General features: G+C 42.7%; 1 protein-coding gene across 6 annotated transcripts; it reads right to left on the reverse strand.

Annotated features, from left to right (window-relative positions):
- Positions 1-1,934: 1,934 nt before the first annotated feature.
- HNRNPA3 (heterogeneous nuclear ribonucleoprotein A3) lies at positions 1,935-24,702 on the reverse strand. 6 transcript variants are annotated; one of them, XM_039494187.1, is made up of 13 exons: positions 22,461-22,503; positions 20,635-20,751; positions 16,732-16,834; positions 9,485-9,607; positions 9,248-9,394; positions 8,954-9,164; positions 8,606-8,695; positions 8,416-8,523; positions 8,237-8,323; positions 7,168-7,338; positions 4,745-4,870; positions 4,599-4,668; positions 1,935-4,509 (listed from the first exon to the last, which is right to left on the reverse strand). In XM_039494187.1, the coding sequence occupies exons 3-12, from the start codon at positions 16,795-16,797 to the stop codon at positions 4,616-4,618; spliced, it is 1,182 nt and encodes a 393-aa protein (XP_039350121.1). In that variant the 5' UTR covers positions 16,798-16,834; positions 20,635-20,751; positions 22,461-22,503; the 3' UTR covers positions 1,935-4,509; positions 4,599-4,615. The 6 variants fall into 6 exon arrangements, with proteins under 6 accessions (XP_039350121.1, XP_039350120.1, XP_039350118.1 ...); XM_039494186.1 differs by lacking the exon at positions 22,461-22,503 and adding an exon at positions 21,901-22,036; XM_039494184.1 differs by lacking the exons at positions 20,635-20,751; positions 22,461-22,503 and adding an exon at positions 24,570-24,702.
- Positions 24,703-24,760: the final 58 nt, after the last annotated feature.

A 24,760-nucleotide genomic window follows, 5' to 3' on the forward strand; every position in this document is an offset into this window, starting at 1 on the left:
AGCACTAATCAAAATCCATATATGAACACTTAACAGCTGGAACACATTTCACTTAAACAGTTTGAATTTTTCATTTTAGTGCAATTTAAGCAGACAATACTGGCTGAGTTGTACTTGGAACTATGACTGTTCACTGAAAGTAGTCTTCAAGTAAAAATAAAAACTAGTAGATATTTTATCTGACTGAGAAGGTTTTATTTAAAACAAACAGGTACTAGACTCCAGTGTAAAAAAGGGCTACAATGGAAATATTCCCCACCATGACAACTTCAGGCCTAGAGAGATGAACACAGAAAAACAGCAACATCCAAGACAATAAAGGACTTGTGTGCAAAACAGACCAAGTTATTTTATTGTTCTGTCCCCACATAAATAAAAGCATTGTTTTGAGCTAAAATCAACTTTAAGTGATCCCTATGTGTTATAGGACATTCTAAGGAAAAAAAACTGCTGATGTGTCATTTCCTTTGCTAATTACTAATGCCCTTAGAGAGCCTAGACTTTTGCAAAGGAATAGATCATTGTTCTCGTTAATAGGAGGAATGCTTTCATCTGCAATACTCTACAGTCACCATGTTAAAGACTATCTTGAATGGTGGTCAAAAAGTTGTTTAGAAGCTCTCTTAACAGTGGGAAGACTATAGTCCACTGCTCAATCACTGATCCACATATTATTGCAAGGCACAAACAGCTGAGAAATGAATTATATAGAATTGCTTTCACACCCACAAAAAATATCTAATTCTGAGCATCTCAATGCATGCCATTCTACTATGCTGTGATTTGCTAATGCACTTTTCTCCTATCTAGGAAAAAGCTCAATACAAGTTAATAAAAAGGAGAGGGGGGGAAATCTAGAAGGGAGTGAGTTAAAGGGTCATGATCAGATGCTTGTTGTACAGGACAAGTCTTACCTAGTCAGAAGCCTTTGAACTGAAGAGATATGCAAGATATTTCTCATTTTTGTCAAGCTGCAGCTTCTCATTCAACCTGCAATGTAAATAAATTACTCTTACCTTGTTTAAAAAACCACTACTATTCTAATTCATGAAAAATTTTTAAAGGCAAACCTTACCTATCTCATTGCCCTTCCTTTCAGGTCTAAATGCTAGACCTATTGATTTTGTGTCAACTCAAGTGGCTATCACTCAAGGAGGTTCCAAAAGGTGAAGAACTCTTGCTAGACTTTCTTCGATATTTCAGCAGATTTAACTAGCCTTTGGAAAGCTGCTCACTATCAGCACAGTATCTTATGCCTTCACTTCTCTGGAAGCTGAAGCTGCTGTTGCTGCTGCTGCCTTGTCATTCTTTAATTATGCTGACTTGTCCATACTCAATAGGCTGCTGAAGTCCTGTCTTATGAGTCCTTTGATCCATACTTTGCTAAGAAGTACATCCTAGATTCTTAAAGCTGGTTAATCACTGTCTCACAGCTTACACTTTTCCATATTGCATACCACAACTAAGCTACCCCACCCACTTCAGAACAAGTCACTTGCAGACTTCAACTGTTTCAAGTGGCAAACAAGTCTTGTTGATAATCAATTTTGAAACTAATGTAAGTGTTACAGGGCAGCTACAGAGGCCTTGTTAAAAAGAACACTGTCAAGACTTTACCTCAACCCATCCTAATTCTTTCCCTACAATCAGATGCAGATCCAGGTCTACCCAACTCCTTGTTAGCAAGCATTTGCACATGCAAGTCAAGGAGTGATCTAAATGTTGTGTGACTGCAGAACTCACCCACAATTTTTCAAGTATCCAAATCAGATGCCAGATTTGATGTACCTTTTAAAGTTTGGCCATTCTCTACACCTCCAAGGAGCTTGATTTAAATATCTCATTTAAGTGCTACTTTTTCAACTCCCATCTCAATGCATGCCATTCTACTATAGTCTGGATTCATGCAGATACTGGACTATTGGGTTTTTTTAAAAACTAGAGATAAAAAATCATTTTAGAACATTCCCACAGGAAAAACCTGAGCAGATGAGAAAAAAATCCAGTTTGGTGCCTACCAACCTTGACAGTGTTCCTTGTTTCTTTAGTATTCTGAAATTTGAACACACTCCCATAACAATGTTTGGCAACATGGCTAAATGATTTTATTGATTTTTATTTCTTCTACAGCCTCTTAAATAGTAACTTATTGTAGTTTGACTGTTCGTAACTTAAGCCATTTCATAACATCTTTGAAGATGGATTCCTGTGCTGGAATTGCATTTACCTTATACTGCACATTGACTCAGAGGTGAAACAGGTGAGAACAATTTGAGCATCACATACTGTCAAATGTCTGGGGTTTTTCTTCTACTGACTGTATCCCTACTCTTCTGGGCCTGTATGACAGAAAGCACTGCTCTGGCAAGAGTTGAGAGAAAAGTCAAATCAAGTTGAGGAAAGGGGTCATCAATTTCATCCCTCTGTGCTGAGGTAGGACCAAGTAAACCTTGATAGGTTTTTTGGTCCAACCTCTTTCTTAAAAGGATTTTCCAGAGCCTCTTTTGGAAACCTATTCCAGAACTCAACTATTGTTATTGTTAAACAGGATTTCCTAATATCCAACCTAAATCTCTCTTGCTGCAGATTAAACCCATTACTGCTTGTCCTACCTTCAGTACATATTGAGAACAATTGATTACCATCCTTTTTGTAAAAACCCTTAACATTGCTGAAGACTTATTAGGTCCCCCCCTCCATGTTCTTTTCCCAAGACTAAACATGCCCAGTTTTTTTAGCCTTTCCTCATGTCAGGTTTTCTAAGCCTTTTATTTGTTGCTCTCCTCTTAACTCTCCAATTTATTCACATCTTTAAGTGTGGCACCCAGAACTAGAAAAATGATCTAGCTGAAGCTTACCAGTGCCAAGCAAAGAGGGACAATTAACACCATCTCCCCCACCCACAATGTCCTACATGGAGACACTCCTGTTAATACACCCCAGAGTATTAGCCCTTTTTGCAAATGCATCATTGTTGACTCATTTGTGATCCACTATAACCCCCAGATCCTTTTCAGCATTACTGTCACCTACCCAGTTATTCTGCTTGTATTCCACTTTGATACACCACCACCATCCAGTGTATCATATCTGAATTGATTATGGGCGTCTCTTAAGCAAACTGACACTGGTATCAAATCTAACCCAAACAATGGAACTAAAAAGATTTCCTGCCACTAAAATATGACCAAGTTTATTTTTAAATAACTCTAAATCCCTTACTTGAACCCATATCTTCAGAAGTAAAATACTTGAACTATGACAGTTTGCCCATCATCATGAGGCTTTTTAATGAATTACCTGAGACTGTCAGGGATTATACCTGTGCTACTCTTTGTTCCAAGTCAGAAGGATGTGTCCAGAAAAAATGCCTAGGGTGTGTACAAGGAAGCATATAGCCATTAAATTGTTTTACAACATATACCTATTCTCTCACTACAACAGCACGTTCAAATGAAATAGTTAATTCAAGAGAAAGACATCATGGCTGCTCTCTTCAAAGCACAATTTCATCCAAAAAATATCTAACTTCATACCCTAAGGTAATAGGCACTTGAGTTTCACCCTTTTGAGCTTTACAAGAATTTGAAAAAGGTAAACGCAAGTCCATCTCCTCTTCACCCAGAACTTGAACAAGAGACTGCAGGTATCCCCTACATATCTCAATGAGACTGGAGGCAGTTTTAATGTAGCTAAAGAGAGTCTTGTTAAAATATTTATCATGCCTTATTTTCTTGCAGAGCCAGCACTAAGTAATACAGAACTACAAATTAAAAAATATGCACAAACCAAAAAGTAATTTGAAATTTTCATTTGAAAGTAAGCTTAATTCTATCATTCACAAACACTAGTTTAAATAACTCAATCCTAATAATACATCTAAACAAAACTATAATGCAACATATGTTCTATTTGTATATATATAACTCATGTCAATGGGAGTTACATATATGCATTGAGACTAGACCCCTTAAGACTACAAATCAGCAGGTGTTTCTACAGTTAAAGTTAACACAAAATGGTAATTGAGAAATGCATCAATCTTCTCCATTAACAAGAAACACCCTAAACTACATTTCTTTATTTTTGTTAAAGTCTGAACTAAATGTGGAAAAACTGAACTACACAAATATTGAAAAGTTAAAAATTCCTTAATTGTTTTTTATTCCTGGTACCACTACCACGATTTACAGGGCAATATACCTGATGTAATGAGAGGAAAAAAAAAAAAAGACAAAGCTACAACAGATAGAAGACCTCAGGAATGTACATCTAATTGACACTACATTGCATTAATCAATAGCTGCACTTTTTGCAAACTGTGGCTATGGCAGTCCTGAACAAGAAGGGTTTTCTGTTTAAGCTGCAGTAACTTTTCTGACTATGGATCATCGTTCCTTCTGTGGCAGATTTTACAGTTCCTCTAATGCATTTGGGACGACTGTCTCAAAGTAACCTGCAGCTTTCCTGACAACTCCTCGCTCTCTCTCTCCTGCTAAGAACTGTAGCCTGTTGAATACAGGATAAGAAGATTATTACTCAGTGAACAGCTGTATATTCTTCATCATCATCGTCATCTATGTGTGTAATATACCCACCCTTTTTCTGGTTCAGTTTAGAATCTTCTGCCACCATAGCCACCACTGCCACCTCCAGATCCATAACCACCTACGAGTAACATATATATTTACGTAAAATTTCTTTGCAAGCGTTTAAAATTTTTTGCTCAAAGAGTTATATTTACCACCATAGGGACTGCCTGAGCTTCTGCCACCAAAACTGCCACCTCCTTTCATGGGTCCATAGTTTGACTGCTGTTGTCCACTATAATTGCCAAAATCGTTATAGTTTCCACTGCCACCATAGTTACCTGAAACAAAATTTTATTTAATTTTTAATCATCCCAAAATTTACCAAAGACAGCTTCAAACACAAACCTGAAGAACCCCACCGATTGGCCTCAGGTTGTATAGTTAAGCCACAGAAGTGAAAGGCAAACTCAAAACTGATAGTTAATGTAGCCCTCAACATAGAAGTTCTCTCTTCACCCAAACAAAAAAACAACAACCGTGAAACATCATGTCTGATTTAGGGGGAAAGTAAGAAATGGGTCTTAGCTTTCTTATGAGGGAGAGCAATGTGGACAAGTTAGTGCTTATAATCAAGTTTTACAAAATTCTGGTCATACGGCTTGCCACAGCCTCATGCTAACCCATGCCAGTCCAACTATCAATGCCATCTTGGGGAAGAGAACATGTACTACCTTGTCTTTGACCAAGCATCCACACCATTATGTCACTCCTATTTCTATATCCACACCTCCATTAAGACAGAAATGTCAGGTTTTCTACTGAGGTGCCCTAACCATAATTACCCAAACTAACAGCTTTCCACCTGTAATTCAGTATCTCTTTAAGGCAGAACTAATAGTACGAACCCACAAATACTGCTTTATTAGTTGCTGAAAAGCATAGCTAGATGAAGGTTCTACAGTTAGAGATAACAGTTAAACAAGATGAACCCCTTTCAAGTCCTTGATAGCCACTAACTAGCTACCAACCAGTCTTGGAAGAGAAGTTATCCAGGAAAACTGAAGAAAGCTTCTCTTCCCCTCCCTTTATAGGAAAAAACAAACTCTACCAATTCAGGCCACACTTCTCATTCTATATTCAAAAAGGCCAGTTAACCATTAATGACTTGATTGGCCCTGTACTTAAGAATGTGCTTAACTGGAGCCTTTGGCCAGGTATATATATATAGAAAGTGCACTGATTTAACTAATTTGTTTCTTTAACCTAGCTGGTTTAAGTACTGCAATGCCGTTGTGGGGCTCTTAAGTCAGTACAGGAGTGGCTGAACTAATATCACCAAGTTTAGCTAAATTTGTATTGAACTTAGTGGAAAGGGCCTTCCTTACCTTTCAAAACACTCATCCTTTGGACCAGGTCTACACAGCCCCCAGGGCAGGCTACAGGAGTATATTAATGTGAACTAGGAAGCTTTTATGCTCATGCTAGCAGGGTCTACACAGGGTATTTTACAGTACAATGGTTTAGTGCATACTGCAACTCAACCCCCATAGACAAACCCTAGCTGGGCTTTGTGGGTTTAGCTATAGGGGTATATTACAATGGCAGAATGCTCCTAGTATGAGTTCAGCTTCACAACTGCTTTTGCTGGCATATCTTATTCCAGACACCAAGGAATGTACGCTACATTTGGCAAAAGCACAGTTTTGCCAGTGTACCTGCATCCTACAATAAGGATTTTTACCAGCACAGCTATGTTGATCAGGGATCACCCTCCTGACCGATACAGCTATACTAGCAAGAACGTGTAGTGTAGATCTGCTCTTTATTCCAATACATTATACAACCAAAAACACTGAGTGTCCTCATTGAAAGCTGCATGTATAGACATTGGTGATATTTCAACTTTTCAAAGATACCCCTCTCTTCTTTACCCATTTATAACACACAGGTTCTCGTTAGGAAAGCAACCTTTTGCTAATAGTTAACCTATATGTAATCCCTTTATTAATACTTAGCCTCAAACCACCAATAATATAAGCTTAATTGTCAAATATAGCTTACATATCAAGACAGTGGTTGTGACTAATTTCCTGACTTTTGCATCCATTTCCTAATGAAAGAAAATGCAACAAATGGAAATACTTAGTGTTAGTATTTAAATGTCTTATACAGACTTTGATGTTCAAACCTTGCTGAGGTCACAGAATGGAGAAGGGAAGTTTCGTATCTTAACTTTCCGGCCAAAATAGCAGTAGTCTGGAGGTTATGAAAGATTAAACTAAATACCTTCATGTTATACAGAATTTTGATATATTAAGTTGGGCATAGTTCTGATGTCTTGAGCGAGGAGTAGAGAATTCCCAGAAGAAAGTCTCTCCTATCTGCTACTCCCCCCCCGCACCCCAAAAATTATGGTCACTGCTCTTTATATACAATTCCTGAGTAATGGAAGACTGTACAATTAAGTATAAACATAAGGAAAGTTCGCTTACCCCCTCTGTAATACTCTTATGTTGATTAAAACCCTAACCTCTCTGTCATTTCTAGAATCATTACTATATCCCATAATTTTAGGTTCTATATAGTTTAGATTTATGAGCTATAAGCTATATTTTAAAGATCTGCAACTACTTACCGCCACCAAAATTTCCTCCTTCGTTGTAACCATCGTATCCACCTCCTCCTCCTCCTCCACCACCACCGCCACCATATCCACCACCTGGGTTTCCGTATCCTGGTCCTCCACCACCACCACCACCATAACCCCCTCTACTACTGTAACCAGGGCCACCTCCATAGTTCCCACCTAAAAAAAGAAAGATTAGTCAGTGTACCAAAAAAAGTTAGGTACAGATTTAAGTAGAAAGAATAAGTATGCTGCAACTGAAATGCTAAATTTGCTTCAGCTACAAGAATATTCTTTGATAAATTAATAGCTAGGTAAGTCACAACACATTAGTCTATATGTCTGTACCAAAAGCAATAAAGTAGCTTTAATTATATTTGCATCACTGCCAGGTGTTCTTGCTTATATATGAGGCATAGTGAAAAAGGTTCAAATCAACATACCGTGCAAGGGACCAATCCTACAAACATTTCTTTGGGAGTAACTTTACACACAAGAGTAGACCAGTGAACTCAATGTGACTACTTCACATGTTTGGAAGATCAGGTCTAAAATAGTCTACTGTTCTATTTCCTCTATTGTTTTCAGAGGCAGAAGTGCCACTTGTCCATCAGTGAGATGTGTAACTTCCAGAAGTGCTGTCCAGCCACGGGTTTAGATGCTTATCCAAACCCAAGTCTGCTAAGATTACAAGTTTATGAAAATCTTTTACATATGAACCTCAGATATTGAGTCAACTTTCATGTAATCTTGTCATATCAGACCCTTGATGTTTCAGCCAATAGCAGGCTTAGGGACTGGAAAAAGTTAGCTTTCATTTAACTGTTTTCACTCAATGAATATTTGACTATCATTTACTTAAATGTAGACGTGTTTAAGGCTCAGTTTACACTTGGATCAGTTTCATTTTAACCAACTTGCTCATCTTTAGAGAAGATGTAATTGCACTGGAAAAAAAATTATATCAAAGTCATTCAACTCATGTTGCACAATATCCAAGTAAACAATCACTGCCAAAATAACCTCACTTTTCAAGTCCAAAGCCAGTTCTGATCAAGTGGTATTAGGCTATGCTTACCATCGCCAAATCCATTATATCCATCACCACTCCCAAAACTTCCACTTCTCCCACCACCACCACCGCTGCCGCCGCCACCATAGCCTCCTGGACCAAAGAAAAGAGGTTTTCATGAACAAATACAAGTCTGGTTGAGCCAACATCTCATTTTGATGAAATATGAAAGAGACTCAATCTACCTCTGCCACCAAAGTTTCCTCCTCGGCTGAAATTTCCACCACCACCACCACCTCCTCCTCCTCCAAAACTTCCACGACCCATGAAGTTGCCTGAGCCACCCCCGCGACCTACAAGACATTTTACATATATTAAATTAAATGCAAACTAATCTATGTAAAAATATCCCATTATGCACCACCCCAAACTCACCTCTCTGTGAGCTAGCAGTCTGCATCTCTTGCTTGGAAAGTGCTTTTTTCACTTCACAATTATGTCCATTTATAGTATGATATTTCTGAACTAGAAAATAAACAATTTTGAAATAGTTTCTCGTTTTCACTGTTCACTAGAACATGAGCTACACAAAGCTTTAGTAAAGGCATAAGGACAGGTTAAAAGCAAAGATTACACTTTATCTTAGCTCATGCAATATATTTCTTGTAGCATGCTTTCAGTTAAGTATTTGCTTACTAACAACATATTCCATGCATGGTTCAGGTCTGTGTAAAATCAGTTATACTATTTCAAGTAATTTCACATTCTATCACAGTCACATACCAACAATTTTATCAACTGTATCATGATCATCAAAAGTTACAAAAGCAAATCCTCTTTTCTTTCCACTCTGCCTGTCTTCCATTACTTCTATGGTTTCAATCTTGCCATATTTTTCAAAGTAGTCTCTTAAATTATACTCTTCTGTATCTTCTTTAATTCCACCAACAAATATTTTCTTTACTGTTAAGTGTGCTCCAGGCTTTACAGAATCCTAGAAGGCCAGAAATCATATTTAGTACTTTATATTTCTCATGACTTCTTAATATACTCAGTACAAATTAAGTTATGACTTACTTCTCTAGAAACTGCTCTCTTGGGCTCGACCACACGCCCATCAACCTTATGTGGTCGAGCACTCATTGCAGCATCTACCTCTTCCACACAAGAGTAAGTCACAAAGCCAAAGCCTCTGGAACGTTTTGTTTGTGGGTCTCTCATCACCTACAAGAGCATAAGAGACATGGTATCATCTTACTACATTTAAATATTTACATTTGTTTCAGAAACATTTTTTGAATTATGACAACTTACCACACAGTCCGTGAGTGTGCCCCATTTTTCAAAATGTTCTCTTAAGCTATCATCTGTTGTTTCAAAGCTCAGGCCTCCAATGAACAATTTTCTCAACTGTTCTGGCTCCTTTGGGTCATGGCCCTGCAAAAACAAGACATTTTCTCAGCAAGCTACACCAAACACTTGTGTCCTGTAAAGTTAACAAGTTTGGTAGCATTACTAACAATTGAGTTTTTTTCATAATATATTTAAATAAAAAGCTTTCTGTTCACAACAATAAAACACGTTTAACATTTGGTGAAGAATAGGTGTAAGTAATTCCACTGGTAGCTTCTTTAGTGATGTGTGGTTTTGTGTAGCAGGCTAGAACTTTGTTTTGAATTTTAATATTACAAGTTTGGTCCTATCTATAGCTAGATACAAGAGTATCAAACAGTTTATTTTTAAAGTGTATACAAATATCTATGGCATGTTAATACTATTTGATCTGCAAGTCTCAGGAACTATATCCTATGGATTTCATTATAAGTGAGCCATCACTATATTACTGCCAAATAACTTCTACAGGGTTAAAAATAAAGACACCAAGCCAAAAGGCACTGTCAAGGAACTGAAGACCAGAGTCTCAGTGGTCTGAGAACATGCTGTTTTGCTAGATTTAAGTGACCAGTGACTTGGGAGCCCACACTATAAAGGGGCCCAATTTTCAGAGGATGGGATCTTTCAAGATAAGCAACCAAAAACTAAGATAAAACAAACAAACGAACAAAAAAAAAAAACCAACACCACACACACACCCAAAAAAACCAGTCACTTTTTGAGCATCTCGGCCCCTGTACAGAGGCAAACAACGTTGTAAAAGCTTTCTTATAGGAAGATTCAATTCTCTTTTGCCAGCCTGACTGGACAGCAACAATTCCATCCACCAATAGCCATTAGCTATGTTAGGCTGAAAGTACACCTCTACCTCGATATAATGCGACCCGATATAACATGAATTTGGATATAACACAGTAAAGCAGAGCTCTGGGGGACAGGACTGTGCACTCGGCGGATCAAAGCAAGTTCAATACAACAGTTTCACCTATAACACAGTAAGATTTTTTTGGCTCCCGAGGACAGCGTTGTATCGGGGTAGAGGTGTATAACAAAAAGCACTGTAGCCCCACACCTTATCCAAGAGTGAAACAAGATCTTGTCTATATGGCAGAGTTGAACTGCTTTACCTGAAGGTGTTATTTTAAAAACAGATTTAGTTAAATTGCTGCAAAAAGCTGCATGGACATGTGAAGACAGCTCTTAAAATGTGAATCTTATACAAATTAGTGAAGCAATTACAAATATTTTTAAAGAACATTTAGGTAATGTTAGAACATGTTTCTAGGACTTATTTTTGTAGATCAAATTTAAGACATTTTTGGAAATTTGAATTAAGTGTAAGCTTACTTTAGGTCTTCATTCAACGAACATTTTTCTAAAAGGCCACATTGTCAAGTATCTTGAAACACTAAGTCTAACAGTACTGTGAAAAAATGGCCCCAAAATGCTTTCTTGAGCTGGGCCCATGAAACAAGGTTAAAGCTGGAGGAACAACTACTGTATTAGAAAGCAAAAGTAAGGAAAAGCTTGTTTCTAGTTTAGTTGAGCTGAATTTTAAATGTGAGCTATTAAAATTAAATGCACAGTTTAGTTTTCCAGAGTGCAGCTTCTCAGGGCATTCTTTAACCCAGAGGTTCTCAAACTGGGGATCGGGACCCCTCACTGGGGTCACAAGGTTATTACATTTGGGGCGGGGGGGTTTCCGCAAGCTGTCATCCTCCACCGCTTTGCCTCCAGCATTTAAAATAGTGTTAAATATATTTAAAAAAAGAAGAAGTGTTTTTAATTTATAAGGGAGGGTCGCACTCAGAGGCTTGCTGTGTGAAAGGGGTCACCAGTACAAAAGTTTGAGAACCACTGCTTTAACAACATATTTTGAATTTTGTTTAAGTTTAAAGATGTAAGGGGTTTTCTCCTTCCTATCAGTTTCAAGCGACTTAAGCAATGAAGGAGATAACTGACAAAGTGCTGACAATGTACAACTTTTTTTGGGGCAAAAAACTTACCAATTATTGTAACCACAGGTTTTACTAAATTACACAGCAGGTTAAAAATTAAAGAGTGTTTTTCAAGTTGATTACATCTCTAAGCCTACTGGGCAACTCATACAACAGCTCATGTAGGAAAAGCAGAAGAAGAAGATTTTAATGTTTATGAAAGCATAGTCACAAAATAGGAAACACTCCAGAGTGGAGTGCTGGACAAGGCTCTGTGCACAATTAAAGCCCTACAGTGGGGATGTGCATGAGGGACCACTGCATCTGCAGGCTAATGTGGAACAGACACAGGGCAAGCTGAAGGATGGCTGATTGTAGATACAACTATATGGATCAAGTAACCCTCAGACAGATGTGATCTGCCACTCCAATCTGCAAGTGGAGCATTCCAGTCCTGCTCTCAGGTTAGGGAAGGTCATTTGGCTTTTCATAAAAAAAAAAAAAAAAAAAAAGTATTTCCCTTTGAGTGAATGCAATATGGCTGCTTTGAAGGACAACATATTTATAAGTTATTTATTCAACAGTGCTTAGCAAACAAAGACTTAAGACTGAATTTTGTACCACTTCTGGGAAATATTCAGTTAAGTGGGTTCCAAACTATAGTGCAAAGACTGGTGGTTCATGAAGAGCTGGCTCTCATTTTCAGATGAGAAAACTCTATAGATAGCCAAAAGCATCCCCTCCCTCCCCCCAAAATTAGTTTTATATTTTAAACAACTAAGTTACCATACAAATACTATGTAATGGTTGGGGGGGGGGGGGGGGGGCTTCAGGGGTCCTGTGACTGCAAGTGGGAAACATGGTTCATGAAATACTTTAAATGGTCCAGACTGAAAATATTTGAGTACCTTTAATCCAAATACTTTAGTTACATTTGTATTTAAAAATTGTAAAGGTTCAAGTTTAGTCATGGTGTAATTACTGCTTGATAGTAACTGCAATATAATGTAATCAGCAGCATTCATAATTTTACATGACATATGCTGAAGAGTCAGTATTTAACCTACAACATGTTTTTTTACATTTACATTAGCCAGCTTTGTTTTTTATTGTATATGTACACACTCCTATCCCTGCTGTGCCTGTCTGTTTTTAGTCTTAGCAGGCACTGAATTTACAGAAATAGTAAGTAAAGGTCTTGAATATTTCAAACTTGCCTGCTCACAGTATTGGAGCAAAAGAAGTGTGAAGCAAAGCTCTCTCAACATGTATTTTGTTTGGCAGTTCAGCCTGCTAACAGAGAAACTGAGCTGGGTTCCTTTGTTAAAAGGGACCTACAAAAAGAAAAAGCAGACCTGGTCCCTTTTGTTGTTCAACATGCATCAGGCCTGCCATTAATATAAATATACAAATAAGAGAAAATCAGGTCTTATCTATGCTCCAGGAATTTGACTGAAGAACAACTGAAAAGAGTCATTCCTGGTGGAAGGGAAATTCTGCTGTGTCATTTTCTCCCCGATTCCTGCACAAACTGCAGTCTTTCCTTGAGATTTCGTATGTATTGTATTCTCATCGGCAAGAAGGAATAGATCTTGGTGTATTAGTTTCTCCCTGAGGCAGGAAATATGTTGCTGGGTACTGCACTCTCCTCCTGGTGATTTTCTCTCTCTCAGAACTCTCTTGTATAAAAAAAAGAAAGAAAGGGGGCTGTTTCTATTTTAGAGAAAGCTCTCCAGGAAGATGTGTTTTTTTTCCCCCATGTTTTTTTTCTGGGAGTTTGTCGCTTGGGAAGCAGGGCTACCTTGTTAAAGGATTTCATTCTCTCTGGGGACAGATGGCTGGGGTTTTCTGTATGTTAGTTTCCTGGGGATGGGATCAGCATTGTCCCGCATGCGTGTGTGGGATGGACTGTGATGTTAGTCTCCAGGATTGAGGATTATGCTGAATATTATACTCCTGTCAGCTACGTTCAGCCTGTTCCCTCCCACCCCCCGAGCAGATGGTTGCAATGGAGAGGAAACGCAGCACAGGCGCTCGCAGCTCCTTGCATAGAGGAAAGGTAGCCTCCCCCGAGCCCACACTGCGGGCCTGCGCGCCATTTCGCGGCGCCGAGACGCCTATTCAGGGGGCGCATTCCGGAACGGGAGCGGCCAGTCTCTGCTCCGACCCGCCCCAGGCAGCACGCTCCGCCGCCAGCCGCCAGCCTCCCCCCCCTCCCTGCAGTCTAGGCCAGCTGCCACGCTCCCTCGGCGCAGCGCTAACGCGGCGGCGGTTACCTCCATTTTGTGACCGGACACGAGTCGCCGCGTTCACCCTCGCCTCAATATGGAGCAGAGAGGAAAGCGGGATCACGTGATAGGAGGAAGGCGGGCTAGAAACCAGCGCGCGCACCAAGCTGCCGCTTTCTGGCAAGGGGAGGAGGAAGAGGGCCTGTTGCTCTTTCTCCTGTGGGAGCAGCGTCTCTGGCCTCGTATGCGAGACCAACATTTTCTGTTTGGAGCCCCCTAGCTCGTTGTATTAAGCAGCCACAACAGGAGCACATGAGGGAGGGGCGAAATACAAGACATGGCCGGGTGCGAACGCGCCGCTTCCTTAAGTCTCTGCCTTTCCTTTGTGCAGGCACCCCTAGATCCTAGCATTTCCACCTACACGTGGAAACCGCCGCCAGCCCGCACAGCACTCCATGAGAATCCTATGCTTTGCCTGGAGACACTGAAAGTTTGCCACTGGAGACTAAAAAGCACTTAAATGCAATAGCAAATTAAGTTTTGGGAAGCAGCTCCAACACCAGTTCACTTGTTTAGAGCACAACAGCTTCCGAGGAACACTTTTAGATTTTAGTGTTTTCCCAGATTACTTACAGGTGCTGTTTTCACAGCCCCAGATATCAATATCCTTTATCAACAGGGGAAAAAAAAGACATGCAGATGAGAACTGTGGAGAAGCTTGTGTTGGCACTGTCAGCATATACCAACTGATCTGCAGGGACCAACCCTAGCTAAGAATAAAATACTGCAGCTCAATCTCCAAGCCTATTCAATCCCTAAGTATTTCCAGAGACCAAAAATAAGACTGACAGTGTTTGGTGGAGAGACTTGTCCTCTGTAAAACTGGCTGCAGATTTATGATGGCATTTTTAATCAAGAAAATCAGCCCAGTCATGGTAAATTTAGTAAAAGCCACAGGTTGTGATTTTTCATACAATACTTTAACATAGAATTGTGTTAAAATCATAGGCCAGCATCTCCGGCCTTTCCTCTGTCATGTTCTCCTCCTCGCCCTGCTGAGGGGGCACTGACATCCACAACAGAATCATTATCCTCTGCACAGCAACTCTAATCTTGGCCCAATGAGGAAGGGGATGGAGGCTGCAGAGCAAGCCTACCCTACATTCATCCCAGTGGCAGATCCTACATCCTGTAGGCAGGGGCGGCTCTAGGCACCAGCAAAACAAGCGGCCAAATCTAGGGGGCGTCCGCTGCGGCCGGGGGTGGGCGGCAGGCTGGGCCGGCGGACCTGCCGCAGTCATGCCTGCGGGAGGTCCCCGGAGCCCCGGGACGACCGGACCTGCCGCAGGCATGACTGCGGAGGGGGCGCTCGTCCCGCGGCTCGGCTGGACCTCCCGCAGGCATGACTGCGGCAGCTCAAGCGGAGCCGCCGGACCCGCGAGCCGTCCGCAGCCGCGGGGGGTACAGCCGAGCCACGCGGGACCAGCGGACCCTCCGCAGTCATGCCCGCGGGAGGTCCGCTGCTCCCGCGGCTCGGGGCACCTCCCGCGCATGACTGCTTGGGGCGGCCAAAACGCTAGAGCCGCCCCTGCCTGTAGGTCTTAGCCTGGCTCCCTGCTCTGGATATTGCAATATATTACATGGAATCACATCAGCACTCAGGTTTGGCCTGGTCACTTCTCAGTCATGGTGGCACTGTGACCCTGTGCCCATGTTGCAAAGCCCTGAATGGAGAACCAGGCCCAACCCCATAGGAGCCACCACTGAAGGACGAATGTGGGGAAGGCTTGCTCTGACATGCCCCATCCTCAGGGCCTTCCCTCTTCACCAGGCTGGCAGGCCAACCCACCTAAAGCCTTCCTGCGTGGAAGTTATGGATGTGGTTTCTCTGACATTTTCACCACCATGAAATCTGCAGCCCTAAAATGACCATTAAACTCATTTTTTGCTTGTGGGTTCAGAGACTGAGCAACTGATGTTACATTCTATCCAAAGATGCAAAAAAGTAATAGTTATGGCATTGTTTTTAAAAGGTTTAAGGACCACTTTTGGTACAAAATATCCTTTGCACAACTACAAAATGGGGAAGAAATGGCAAGGGGGTAGTACTGCTGAAAAGGATCTCGGGGGGGGAGGTGGTGGTGGGGGGAATAATAGATCAACTTGAATGAGACAATATGAAGAAGTTTAAAAAGGCTAATATTCTTGGGTGTATTAACAGGAGTGTTGTACATAAGACACAGGAAGTAATATTTCAACTCTACTTGGCATTGGTGAGGCTTCAGCTGGAGTACTGGATCCAGTTCTGGGTGCCACATTTTAGGAAACATGCAGGTAAATTGGAGCAAGTCCAAAGGAGAAGAACAGAAGTGATAAAAGGTTTAGAAAACCTGACCTATAAGGAAAGGTTACAAAAACTAAGTCTTTTCTCAGGACTAAAAATGCCAAGGGACCTGGATAGGGAAGTTGTCACTTTTACAAGGTGTAGTCTCACTTCCATTCTCAGAGGTTGTAAGGAATTGTTCATTTTAGTTATAGATACCTTGTCTTCCCTCTGATTGAGAACAATGGAAGGAATTCTGAATAAGATCAAGAATTCATTAATTTACTGCTGATGCTCCTGAGACCATAAGCAGTAAAGCAGAAAACATCTCAATCAATAGTGAAAATTAGCAATTTTGAGGACATTTGTAAGATAAATTTTGTTATAGTAACAGAATAGAAGTACAGATTTTATCTCATTCTCAGAGTCTATCCTGTAGAAGTAATAAACTATACATAACATTTTAACAAACAAGTTTGTTGCTTGGACCCTGTTTTGTTTCGGTATTTGTAATGCAAGGGATGGGAGTGTCTGAACAAGTTAATAGAGCCGAGCAGGCATGAATGGTGAAGTGTTGTTACATACCTGGCATTGAAACATTCAGATAGACAGACAAGACTCTCATCTACCTGTATATGAGAACCAGAATGAAGTTAAGAAATAAAGGAAACACTCTACCTGTGAAGATCTTCTTCCTTTCCTCTTGTAGTCTTCAATATCTCTCTCCTCTTTGATCCCAGACATTTTCGAAGGATGCACTAACTCAGTTGCTCCTTTTAACCTAGGAAACAAGCAGTATGAGTCAATATTTACCTCTGTGGGTCTTTTTCTTCCCCATATTTAAAGAAGCAGCCTTTCCATGGGCTGGAACAAACAAGTGGCTTTACTAAGGGGGGCAGGGTATGGCAGTGGGGTAAAGCTCTATTAAACAAAATAGTAGAACACGTTACGAGCCAGAAGATGGAAGCTTAGAGGAAGAGTGCTGCAACAGGATTTGTTTTTTTGTGTTTAACCTTTAGGTTATTTTTAAGATAGTTACTCTAATTGCTAGTTAGGGAAGTGAGGTCTGAAAAAAATGTTTCAGTTGATTTATAAAACACCATGAAATCTGACTGCTGTTGTACAGCTATCATAGTCAACATATGATATTCATCTTACTACATAAAATTTCATTTCTGGTCTTAGATTCTGTTTCTGATATCCTTTAAAGGAGTGGTGGGCAACCTGCAGCCCATCAGGGTAAACCGCTGTCCAGCCGCAGGTTGCCTGCCACTGCTTTAAAGCCTCCAATGTTTAACAAATATTGTTTAACAACAGGATTATTTCCCTACTTTATTGGGTAGGTTTCCCTTGTGTTCTACTCACTGAGCAAGTAGCCTACAAGACTGGAGCACTATAACACGGGAAAAACCATTGCCATAACAGCAAATATTGCTCTAATGCTTTACTTTAGACATTAATGCAAGAATCCTCTAATGCCACTGTGGGTTTCTGCTAGTTCAGAAAGTCCAAAATTGTGGACAGCTGACCACTAGTGATCTGTACTTAGAGTACAACTGGTCACATGGTTTTACCTCATCTTTGTTTCCCCGTTGCAAGTTTAATTAAAGCTAAAAACCTGTAACATTTCTAATATCTGTCTTGTAAGCAACTGCTTACAGTTACCAAGGGCACATGCAGTCACAAATAAGAGAGGTAGTCAACAAGACAATCTTCAAGATTGAAAAGTGGCTGAACTCATGTGCTAGATCAGCAGTTCTCAAACTGTGGGTCGGGACCCTTAATGGAGTCAATACGGATGCCGTTAGATTTGATGGGGCCCGGGGCTGAAGCTGAAGCCAAAGCCCAAAGGCCTTAGCCTTGGGTAGTGGGGATCAGGTTACAGGCCCCCCACATGGGGCTAAAACCCTTGGGCTTTGCTTCCCCCATTTTCCCCCAGCCCAGGCAGTGGGGCTTGGGCAGGCTCAGGCTTCTGAACCTCCTTGTGAGGTCATGTAGTAATTTTTGTTGTCAGAAGGGGGTCGTAGTGCAATGAAGTTTGAGAACCCCTGTACTAGATTATTGTCCTTTAACAAGTGAAAGGCAGCATGTCCCCTCTGCTCCTTGGCTATTTCAGTTAACACTGAAGTTTAGGCCCCCCAATTTCCTCTACACTTTTAAATGAATAGCTGGAAACAACTGCACACAGATTTAGTCAACATCTTTCTAGTCACCAGACGAAATTTACAGTATAATCTATTCAACGGTGAAATATTCTGGTAAATGTATTCCAAAGTGGGAGTAAAGTATAAGCTGAAAACACACGGCCAGTTTCTCTCTGCCCTGGTGATAATTCAGTCAGTTTACTAAACCTAGCTTTTATATATATTCTTTTACAGGATATATATAAATCAGTGATTTCAATGTACTTTTTTTATTTCAGCCACTGAAGAATATCCTGGGAAAGGTAGAGATGCCAATTAGTAAGAGTCAGATATACAGTTCTTCATGGGGCAAGTAGTAACAATCTAAAATTAGCCCATATCCCATTTTGTTACTAATATAGGAATCCTCAATAAGGGAAAAATAGTTTTAATATTGTATGTTGGTTTTAGATTTAATTCTAACATTCAGCAAAATATAGCAATGTAAGTAAATCAGGAGCAATTCTATGTTTATTCCAACAATGGTATTTGAAAAATGTGATTAGTAAACCAAGCAACTGCTTGACCATCACATATGCAAATTACCAAACAGAACTATTAGCTTTTTAGGTAAACAGTCAACACATTTTAAATGTATGCATTATAAAAGTTGATTCTACATTAAGTGAGAATGAGCTTTTATTCTGTAAATTGAGACAAGATTTAAATCAAACCTTAATATGATCAGATTTTAATCAAGATTTAAACGCTGTGATTTAAAATAACCTATCCTGTTTAGAAACAAAAGCTTTTATAGAAGCATTTATGAAGTACCATCAGAGCTTCTCTATTGTCCTCAAATGCTGTCTACCTCAATGCTAAGTTTTCTGGAGCTTCATGTATGCCATTTCAGAGGTGAAAGTCAATTTCTCTCTCAAGATTCCTCAGAGCGGGTGTTAGAGGAAAATATGAGTCTATTCTTTGCTTCTGAAGAACATAGGGAATTATGGGTAACTGGAGGAGGTAGGTGGTGAGACCAGGAATTGGAGGCAGTCAGGGGCTGCCAAAGGGGAGCATGGGTGGGTTTTGATGCACTCTAGCACATGCCTGGGGGAGTTGTTAGAGGTGTGAGAGATTCCCCAATCTATTCCCACTTTTAGAACTCTACTGTGCCTTTTTAAGGTTCTAAATCCCCTCACTTTCCTATCAGCAGATGTTGTCACCACCAGCTAGGCTCTATGCAGGCCAGCACTAGCAGGAGGGGTGGAGAGGCTGCCTGAAATCTGGTACCACAATGAACACAGGAGACCAGGAGGAACTACTACTGTCTGCTTAGAGCAGAGGTGGTCAAACTACAGCACGCGGGCTGGACCGTCCTGCCTGGCCCTTGAGCTCCCAGCCAGTGAGACTAGCCCCTGGCCCCTCCCCCACTGTCCTCCCTTCCTTGCAGTTATGCCACCCCACGGACAGCGCTCTGGGCGTAGGGTTGTACGCAGCTGCCGAACAGAACGGAAGCGTGTCTGGCTCTGGCCATGCAGCGCAGCTGCCACCATGCCACTCAGAACAGCATGTCTAAGGGGGTCGGGGGGTTGGATAAAGGGCGGAGGGTCCCAGGGAGGCAGTCAGCAGACAGGGGGGAGGTTGGATAAGTGTGGGAGTCCCGGGGAGGGGAGGGGGGATGTTAGGAGGCAGGGGTGTGGATAGAGGTCAGGGGATGGGGAATGGGGGGCTTGGATAGGTGTGGGGTCCCAGGGGGCCCGTCAAGGAAAGGAGTCAGAGCAGTCAGGGAACTGGGAGCAGGGGGGCTGGACAGGGGATGAGGTCCTGGGGGCAGTTAGGGTCAGGGGTTCGGAGGGGGGAAGTCGGGGGCAGGGGCCAGGCTGTTTGGGGAGGCACAGCCTTCCCTACCCGGCCCTCCATACAGTTTTGCAACCCCCCAACCTGGTCCTCGGGCCAAAAAGTTTGCCCACCCCTGGCTTAGAGGCCAGTTGAATGCATGAGGTATCAACTGGGATGCAGGCAGGCCTGACAGGCTTGCAATAGGCAGAAGTGCCAACATGCATGACACTTGGCAGTACTATGTCTACATGTGTTTCACAGCAAGTTATGGCACTGCATTTAAACAGCTGTAGTTAAGCCAATTCTGACAAGGATAATATATTGCAAATGTATCGGAAGAAGATTCCTTTAAAACATTGTTTCTAGCCCAGTTTTAGTTCTTTTTATGAAACTATGTAAATGGTTTACACTGTTGCAGACAACCCATTCCCAATGTAAGCAGCATTATCACTTGTGAAGAGCAGGAAAATATTTGATTAGGTATACCATGGATTTTCAAGCTATATTAATCATGATCCACACTGTTAAATGTCAGCAGGACAGCTCCCCTACTATTTGCAAACTGTTCAACATCCCGAAGGCAACTAAAACAACTGCTTACACAGAAAGTTATTCTGACCTGTTATGCTACCGTCTGGAGTTTCCTCTCTGCCTCTTATGCAGTAGAAGTTACTAATGGAGGCAGCCAGGTTCTCCCTTTCTTCTAGTTGCTTTTACATGCTTCAGGCCTGGATACCTGAGAAACGGAGCGGTGGAATCTTGCTGTGAGTTTTTACTGAGCAGGGATACCCACATCCCTCCCCAATGGATTGAGAAAGGAACGGCTGTGCAATAGTTCTCTCCAACAGTTGGGGCATTACAGGATCTTCCATGGGTGGTGGTAGGATTTGCTTTGTATCTTATTCTCAGAGTAGACCGGATCCAAAAATCTACTGAAGTCTATGGGAGTCTGACTGACTTCAGTGGGCTTTGGATCAGATTCCACGTGAGAGACTCTTCCTTTGTGTCTATTCCCAGACTCGTGGCAGCTGCATGTTGGTTGTTTCTGGTGGCTGGGACAGACTTTGGCTTTAGACGTTTGTCTCTCCCTGGGGACAGTGGGGATTGTGCTGCTGTGGGTGCAACTGCCAGCCTGTTCTGGAGGCGGGGAGGTGTCACGTATACCAGTCTCCCCCCCAGGAGGTGCAGTGAGAAAGATGGCATTTTGCGGTTGTCTCTACCGGGGGGAGGGAGGAGGGACAGCAGGGTGTCATTTTGCAGCTGTGGGGTGTTTATCGCTCCCCATCCCCGGGCTTAGGCTGGAACAGCCGCTTTCTCGGGTGCCGACTGGAGAGTGTTTGTCGATGCCGGGAGAGGGGGTATTGCTGGAAATTACGCCCCTCCCTTGGGCGCGCGCGGTGGGGCTTTAATGGGGGGGCCGGGGCTCACTCTTCACCCCCACCCTCCCGGCGGGGGAGATATTACGAGCATTGCTGTTTCCTGGCCGGGCCCATAGTGTCAGTCTCCCTCCCTCCCCCACCCCCGGAGAGTAGAGTGCTCAGAGGGCGGCAAAATGGCGGCCGCAGCCCTGTTGCTTGAGGGGCTGGAGCATGAAGCGCAGCCCTCCCCCCGTCCTCGGTCAGTGCGCTATTTCGCAGCGCCGAGGCGGCTGGCTCGGGGGGAGGGGGGAACCCTTCGGAGGAACTGGGGGGGAAGCGGGGCCGATTTGCCGCCAGCCTGCCCGACACACCCAGCTGCCTACACTCCCGTCCCAAATCCACCCGCATGGAGCCCGGCCGGGCACAAAAGCAGTGCGGGGAGAGGCGACTTCACTACCTCCCCCCCTCGTGTCTGGCCAGACAGCAGCCCCGCTCCCTCCACGCGGCACTAACGCGGTGGCGATTACCTCCATTTTGTGACCAGGCTCGTTTCCTTCAGTTTCAAATTCAATATGGAGCCGAGAGGGAGAGGAGAGGAGGGGTCACGTGAGAAGAGAGGAGGCGGGCTCGAGACAGCGCGTGCGCTCAGTAACAGAATTCGGCAGAGTTTTCGCGCGCAGTGGGGGGTGGGGAGGCGCCTCCTTCCGTCAGCCGCTTCCAGCTCGGAAGCCGGGGAGGGCGGCTCAGGGCGATCCCGACCCGTGAGGGGGGAAAGGGAGCTGCTGTATGAAATGGCCACAGCTGGGGGAGGCTATAGATACAGCGTGGGGAGGGGCGGGGAGACGAATGTTCCCTGTTCAGAAGGCGCAGCACGCGTGGCCGCCATGCCCCAGCCCCTGACTGATACCCACATAGGGCCGTAACACACAAACCCAAGCCCCCTGCCTTAGGGACTATCCCTGCAAGAGCCTGGAAAGCAGCCTAGGGGGCTTGAGTTGCACATGCAATGCGCTATCAACAGTCACCGTTAAGTACATATATGCAAAAATGAGGGCCTCCCCCAACCCGATGGACGGGCTCTACCCACCTCTGCCTGGGAGCTCTGTCCCACTTCACTTCTACGTCCAGCGAGCCGCCTCCTTCCCGCCCCCTCCCCGTTTCCTAATCTCTCTTCCCTGCCCTTCCAGCTTCCAAGGACCTCCCTTCTCAGCCCTTCCAATAGTGCTCACGCCAGCCTTTCTTCCCTGTATCTGGCAGCCCAAAGGAGCAGCCATCTTCCCTGACAGCCAATTGCCTTCATTCGCCGTTGGAACGAATGGGGGTGAGCCATCTTCTCTACGGGCAGCCATACTGTCACCCGCAAAAATCCTACGCAATTCACAGGAGGGTAACGCGGGCTCACTTCCATCAAGCAAAATGGAAAATAGCAGTAGTTTTGAGGAAGGGCAAAAGTACACAATACTGTAGACAGTAAACAGCATTAGTTAAAGAGAACAACCCACCCTTCAAACGCTGAATATTATGAAAGTTAGTAACTGAGATAAAATAGTGTTCTAGAGTTTAAAAAACACACGGAGGATTGCCACCCTCAGGAGATCACAAGTCACAAGACAAACCTCTAATCAGAAAAATCAGTTTTTTAAACAATTCTTTGATTTCTTAACTCCCCTTTATTCCTCTGCCAGTGTGTGATACTGTCAGGTTGAAAAGTCAACCAGTAATGCACACAAGATGCAACCCTCTCCCTTGATGCTCAGATGGAGACTGCACTTACTCTTTACAGCCCCTGAGATAAGGGTCTTCACCCACAGAAACACCTCCCTGTCTCCTGCTGCCCTGGGACTTTTCCACCTGTGCCCCATCAACACCAGCTCTCTGAATCCCCTTGCTTTCCCAGGACTTCTCTGCCCAGACTGAGTAACATCACATCACTGCTTCCCCTCACTCCAGGTCCCTCTCCCTGGGATAGAGCCATACATGTAGGCAAGGCAGGTCTGTAGTATGTTTATTTTCAAATATCCTCAATCCCAAGGCACTCACACAGAACTTTGCCAATATGCCATTGCCCAGCCCTGAAAAAAAGTCACAGGCTCAAAGGAACTTCTCACATCATAGCAGAGCTCCTCCTGCAGGTGGCAAAAAAAAAAAAAAAAAGATGCCCTAACTCAAGAGGAGTTTGCAAAAATTGCCACGATTCCAGGTTGCTCAGAGGGGCCTTCTCTTCCCCACCACTACCCCAGGCTAGGAGTGCTGCTGCCATTCTTTCCCCCATCACTTTACTCTGCACCCCTTCACCTTTCACAGTGTTTCTGCTGCTCCTCATAGTCCCTATGTCCTGTTTAGCCCCCTAAACCATAGAATAGTAGCCTGCCAGGATGGCTTCAATCTCACTGAAAACAGTAGGAGAGGGCAGCCAACTTTATAAAGGGCAGCTTCGCTACCACATACAGAGGAACTGTAGAGAAACAGTAGCCATCTTGGTGGCTTCAGCTCCATTGAGAGTAGTAGTAGTTGGTGGCCATGTTGAATAAGGAAATTGATGCATGGGCACTATTCAGTATGTTTTCATAGGACACATTAAAATAAAAATACCACAAAATCACTGCAACCATGATAAAAATCATGAGACATAACAATATTGGAAAAGCCTTGTCTCCTGTCTCAAAATAGTAATTTTTCAGAAGTCTATATTGCAAAAGAAATCTTAGATGAACACTAAATTGTGCACAAATGTGGTCAAGATTTTTCAGGAGTGATTTTGCATACCTTAGTTTTTGTATATTCTACTGGATATATTATAAACAGCTTTACTTGCAGGAATTATTGAGCACCTACATTTTCAAAATCAGGTCATGTTAAGGTGTCTCAAATTGAGCACTAAAAATAAAGGCAATAGTCTCAATCTGCAGCTACCTCTGAAAGTTTAAGCTACAGTATTGTAACAAGCAAGCTCATCACCAATTAGGCCTGGTTTCCCTTGATTTTGTTATCACGCTGTTGTGTAGGGGACTGGAAGAAGGGGACTAACAAACTGTCAAGTAACCCAGTAATTGGGACTGGGAAGTACTCAATTTGTTTGTTACATAGAATAGAAGAAGGACACAAAGTGAATAATTATAAGTATAGGTAAACAATTCTTTCTGTCTTTTTGGAGAAGGACACCAGAATAAGCATAACCCCCCAAAAACTATTCAACCTGTAAAAGTCTTCATCCTTTCTTCTTATATAGTCTTGAATATCTTTGTCTTCTTTGATTGTAGCAATAGCCATTTCAGGAGGATATACTAACTCAAATACACCTTTTAGCTAAAATAATAGGTAGAACAAGTCAGTATTTATCCCTTTTGTGGGCTTCCCTCCCCGCTATATATGGTCACAAGACCAGTT

This window comes from Mauremys reevesii, linkage group 11 (assembly GCF_016161935.1).
Source record: "Mauremys reevesii isolate NIE-2019 linkage group 11, ASM1616193v1, whole genome shotgun sequence".
Taxonomy (NCBI): Eukaryota; Metazoa; Chordata; order Testudines; family Geoemydidae; genus Mauremys; species Mauremys reevesii.

Bases quoted from the DNA above. Each gene is read 5' to 3' on its own strand.
- HNRNPA3 (XM_039494184.1), bottom strand. From the start codon at position 24,643: ATGGCTATTGCTACAATCAAAGAAGACAAAGATATTCAAGACTATATA. The intron at 9,395-9,484 runs GTAAGTTGTCAT...ATGCTCTTGTAG, and splicing joins GCACACTCACGGACTGTGTG to GTGATGAGAGACCCACAAAC. The intron at 4,871-7,167 runs GTAAGTAGTTGC...ATTTTGTTTCAG, and splicing joins AGGAGGAAATTTTGGTGGCG to GTAACTATGGTGGCAGTGGA.